General features: G+C 47.6%; 1 protein-coding gene across 1 annotated transcript in view; it reads left to right on the forward strand.

Moving 5' to 3' along the window:
• The window catches only part of LOC104275442 (ubiquinol-cytochrome-c reductase complex assembly factor 1-like), a gene marked incomplete at its 5' end in the record, with an annotated part of 4,728 nt that extends 1,344 nt beyond the window's left edge, over nt 1-3,384 (forward strand). The window contains one exon of the mRNA XM_009871406.1: nt 3,250-3,384. Within this exon, the coding sequence (XP_009869708.1) occupies nt 3,250-3,384 (135 nt within the window). The remainder of the gene's footprint in view (nt 1-3,249) is intronic.
• Between the last annotated feature and the right edge of the window lie 1,657 nt (nt 3,385-5,041).

The raw sequence follows: 5,041 nt of genomic DNA on the forward strand, positions 1-5,041 counted from the left end.
TCCTGCCCTGCTGGCCACACTCCTCTGGATGCAGCCCAGGACAGGGTTGGCTTCTGGGCTGCACGAGCGTCCTGCCGGCTCAGGCTGAGCTTTTCATCTACCAACAGCCCCAAGTGCTTCTCTTCAGGGCTGCTCTCACCCCACTCTGTGCCCAGTTTGTGTTGGTGCCTGGGACTGGCCCGACCCAGGGGCAGGACCTTGCCCTGTGACTTGCTGAAGCTCCTGCAGTTTGCCCTGGCCCATTTCTCCAGCCTGTCCAGGTCCCTCGGGATGGCAGCCCTGCCCTCCAACGAGTCCAGCGCCACACACAGCTCGGGGTCGTCGGCAAACTTATGTTTCAACATGTATCTGAGAAAACGGTAAGGATAAGTAGAGGGCTCAACTTTGTAAGGGACTGAGGACACTTTTGGAATTGCTAAAGGCCTTTTCAGGAGGGACAGGCTTTTTAATGCTTAAGGTTGCTGATGCTTAATGTCAGTGAGGCTGTAGGAAAGTTTAACGCTGAAGGTGAAGGGCCTGGAGAATAAATCTTATGAAGAGCGATTGAAGCCTGTTGAGTTTGAAGAAGACGAGGCTGAGGAGAGATCTCATCACTCTCTAAAACTACCTGAAGGACATTGTAGAGAGGTTGGGGCTGGTCTCTTCTCACAGGTAATTAGCAACAGAACAAGAGGGAACGGCTTCAAACTGCAACAGGGTAGAGCTTAGACCAGACTTCAGGAAAAAATTTTTCTCAGAAAACAGAGTGGTTGGTCACTGGCACAGGCTGCCCAGGGATGGGGTTGAGTAACCAGCCCTGGAGGTGTTTAAAGATTGTGTAGATGTGGTGTTGGGGCAGATGGTTTAGGAGTGAGCTTTGCAGAGTAGAGTTTGTGATTGTACTTGATGATCCCAAGGGTCTTCTCCAACCTGAATGAATCTGTGATTCTATGATTAGCAGGAAGCAAACACGTATTAAATGTATGTAATTTGGGACAATTTGCTGCCAAGTGGGGAATTTGTTACACTTCTCTATATTCAAGCAAAGGATATGACAGAAGCTATCAGCAGTGGAATAGGAAATGGTGATCACACAAATAAATGTGGCACACTGGGGAGAAATCAGCACAGCTTCTGTGAAGACGGGTCGTTCCTGCAGACAGCTCCAAAGTGTGCACTTGAGAAAAACAGTTCCAGCTTTACGTGTCTTTTGACGAGCTCTAAACTGTCTGTAACCACACAGGAATAAGTCCTTGAGATTATAATTGTATTATCAAAACATCAGCTCAGCACTCTGTAGCGTTTAAAAAACGGTAAAACAGATGCTCAGAACTACTGAGGAAGGAATAGAGAATAAAGTAGTGGTGTTGTGCCACTTTTTAACTGGTACCCTTGTGATCTTGAGTAATGCATATGGTTTGGATTCTGACCATCAAGAAAGATAAACACTGAAGATAAAAATAAAAAAAATCCCGAAAGATAAATTAAAAATAAAAATAAATTTAAAAAGTAAAAAAATAAAAATAAAAAACCTGAAAGATGAAAACTGAAGAAGGCTCAGAGAAGGGCAGTAAGGGTGGCATGGAACAGGTCCTTTACTAGCAATGAGTAGCATCCCCTGCCTGAAGAACAGCTGAGAAGGAGCGCGAGACAGCTCTGGGAAATCTTGAAGGCACAGGAACGGTGAGCAGGGAAGGTCTGTCCACTGGTACGAGCATGTGGTCAGGATTCTACAGTTGCACGGCAGTTCCAAAGGCACTGCTGGGGCTTACGGAAGAGGAGTCTGTGCGGGGCTGGTAAATCCACAACCACCACTTCAGGCTCCAAATGCCCAACGTAACCAATTTTGGGAGGGAGGGAAAAAAACGAAGGAAGCAACATAGTGTGCCTGCTTTGTACTTAACTTGTCCTGGGAAATCTGCTGTCGCTGACTGACTGAGTCGTAGAATCATGGAATCATATCAGCTGGAAGAGACCTCGAAGATCATCAAGTCCAACCTCTGTCCCAGCCCCATCAACACCACTGAACCGTGTCCTTCGAGGTAACACCCACCCGTCTCTGAAACCCCTCCAGGGACGGTGACTCCAGCCCCTCCCTGGGCAGCCTGTTCCGATGGCTGACAACCCTCTCAGGAAAGAAATTCTTCCCGATATCCAACCTGAGCCTCCCCTGGCGCAATTTAAACCCATTTCCCCTCGTCCTGTCACTCTCCACGAGGGAGAACAGGCCAACCCCGCCTCGCTACAGCCTCCCTGCAGGCAGCTGCAGAGAGCCAGGAGGTCTCCCCTCCATCTCCTCTCCTCCAGCTGAACAGCCCCAGCTCCCTCAGCCGTTCCTCATACGACTGAAGCAGGATGTTGTGCTTTGATGGCTCTTTGGCCTGACCCTCTGTGGCCATTGAGTATTCCTTCCTCTGTTGCGAAATTCCTTGTCAAATAATCTTTCGTTTCCAGTACGAGTTCTTTCCTGTAATTTCTTGCTGATCCTGGCTTTGACAGTGGCTCTTAGTGGATGTCAGAGAATACTATCGTAACAGAGCAAGCGTGTGTAGAATTTCCCTGGCCAAGTCTCCTAGCAATCTGCCTTCTCCAACTTCCCGAGCCAGAGGTCTTTTACTGACCCTCCACGGACTTTTTGTTACACACGCACACCCGTGTTTACAGTGTCCTGTGGCAGCAAGTTAACCCTATGTTGTGTGACAGCAGGTTTTCTTATTTTCCTTACGTTGCACCCTAAAATGGCATTGCATGCCCAGTTCTTGTGTTGTGAGAACGAGCATTCGTTCCATATTCATCTCCTCCGGCTCATGTGCTTCTATATTATAAATCTCAGGTGTTCCAAGCTGCTCAGGCTTTTTTTTCATACAGTGAAGAGCGTTGGTCGATGTGAAACCACTTTGAGAGCACTCCATGGCAGTGATGGTAATAGCAGGGTGTCATCTGAATTAACTGCCGGGAAGGTAAAATGACTCACGCTTGCTTTGCGTGGCTCTTCTTTGTCCTGCTGCCAAACTTTCAGAGGAAGCATTAGCTGAGGTGTTTAGTAGAAGACTATATCCAGTCAGCTCCAGTGGGTCTGCAGATACTTATCTCCTGGCCTTTCCGTGACGCTTACGCAGTCGGAAATTACCTTTTTAGCTCTGCCTCAAATGACATAAGCGCACTGAAACCTCCCTGTTCTGCTTTCTGTCAGGGAAGCAACTTGTGCGTAGCTCCTGGGGAGCCTAACCGGGCGATGGGACGCCTTGCGCTAACACCCTGTCCTTGCAGGTGCAGCACCTGGACGCGCTGAGCGGGGAAGACCTGCTGCTGACGGGCGAGGTGAGCTGGCGGCCGCTGGTGGAGAGCGACGCCCGCAGCATCCTCAAGCCCCTTTCCCCTGTTTACAACGACGAAGGACTCTGAGAGCGCCCAGCCTTCCTGTCAGATCGGCTTGGGAAGCGTGCCTGACGTTGAACTGAGCTGAAGCAGGAAAACTTGTTGTTGAAATGAAAATATTTAATTAGATATTCTATCCACGGTGCCTCAGTAGCCCAACGGACAGCCGTACCCTTTGAAATATTCACCTGCAAACACGTGCTAGTTGGTTTGAGAACCTCTGTCCTTTCTGTGGCGCTGCGTGGTCCCTGCTGGCAGACGGAAAGACCTGCCTCCTGCCTTTAGGAAACCAGATATTTTCCCATGACTTAGAGTTATCTCAGGAAGACATTTCTGTCCTTTGCCTCGCTTGGAAAGCTGCTACGTAGAGACACGACGGCGTTCGTCTGCTCACTGAACGGTTGTGAATGCGAATCCGAGCTCGGCATATTAGATGTTGATGTATTTTAAAAGCCTGACGTCAAGATGGAACGGTCCGTTTTTGCTTTAGTGGAGTTAAGAATTGCTTTAACGGATTCTGAAGGGTTCTGTGAAAATCCGTTTTAAGAACTCCGCTCTGTTGCACAAAGATAGGAGAATGTAAAGAATAATGCACAGTCCCCGGTAATCCCCTGTGACTCCAGCCATCTTAATGAGAATAAAATCCCAAATGTGGATGTCTGTCTTGAAAAGCTGCCTCAGAGTACTTGGTATTTCGGTCTGCCTTGCTGATATTGCCATTTTCTTTTTAGACTTGCGGTCTAAGAATTTCTTTATGAGAAAACATCCCTATTTCTGTCCGTGGCTCTTAAGAGGGCACAGCTTTGCTGTCCTCCATCCCCCTAACCGGCGGCCCAGGGCTTTTTAAACAAGACTTGTCAACCCCAGTGACAACTTCAGCTGGCTGTGCAGGCGCGTTGCACCGACACGGTAATTACGGGAGCGAGAGCTCCGCTGGTGAGCTCAGCAGAGGCTGAGGTGTGCTGCGTAGGCGGGTGGTTCACCAGGCTATTTGCAGGTCAGTGACAAAATCAGTTTTCATTTCTCTCCCATCTGACATCCGAGTCAATAATAAATGTCAGTCTGGGCAAAACTGATGCGTGTGTGTTTTCTGTGTGCTTTGGATGAGATTAAGCCCTGTAATACCGTGATTTCTTCCTAATAAAACGAGTAATCGAAAGTCAAAGGTGATAATCTTTGAGAAATTAATCCTCCATTTGTGAATCCTTAATCTGGTGAAAGTGTGACTGTGCCTGGCTGTGACTCTTCCTTCCTCTGAAGCTGCTTTCTTGATACTGTGTGTTTTCACTTCCCTTCTCTGTCTGCGGAGCGATGGGACGCAGAATATAGGCCCCCAAACATGGGCGGGCATTTATTTTTTTTTTATCTTCTCTTAGGGCACCTTCTGTGTATAAAAAAAGGCATTTTGAAATTTCTTTTTCCAAGGCGAACTTCCTCAGTTTAACTTGTTATAAAATGAGTCATGTAAAGAAACCCTCTATGTGTGAGGTGTATCCCTTCTCTGTGAAAACATTACAGACCAAACAACTTGCTTGCAGTTTATTTAAGATGCTTTTGTTGAAAGCTGAGCTAAGCAGAGAAACCTCTTATGTGTGAAGTATTATACAGTGTGTGTGAGATAATAACACCTTGTAATTCATTACAGCTGCGTTGTATTTACATAAAAGAAGGCCGAGCTGTGTAG

This window comes from Apaloderma vittatum, unplaced genomic scaffold (genome assembly GCF_000703405.1).
Source record: "Apaloderma vittatum isolate BGI_N311 unplaced genomic scaffold, ASM70340v1 scaffold19836, whole genome shotgun sequence".
NCBI classification, from domain to species: domain Eukaryota; kingdom Metazoa; phylum Chordata; class Aves; order Trogoniformes; family Trogonidae; genus Apaloderma; species Apaloderma vittatum.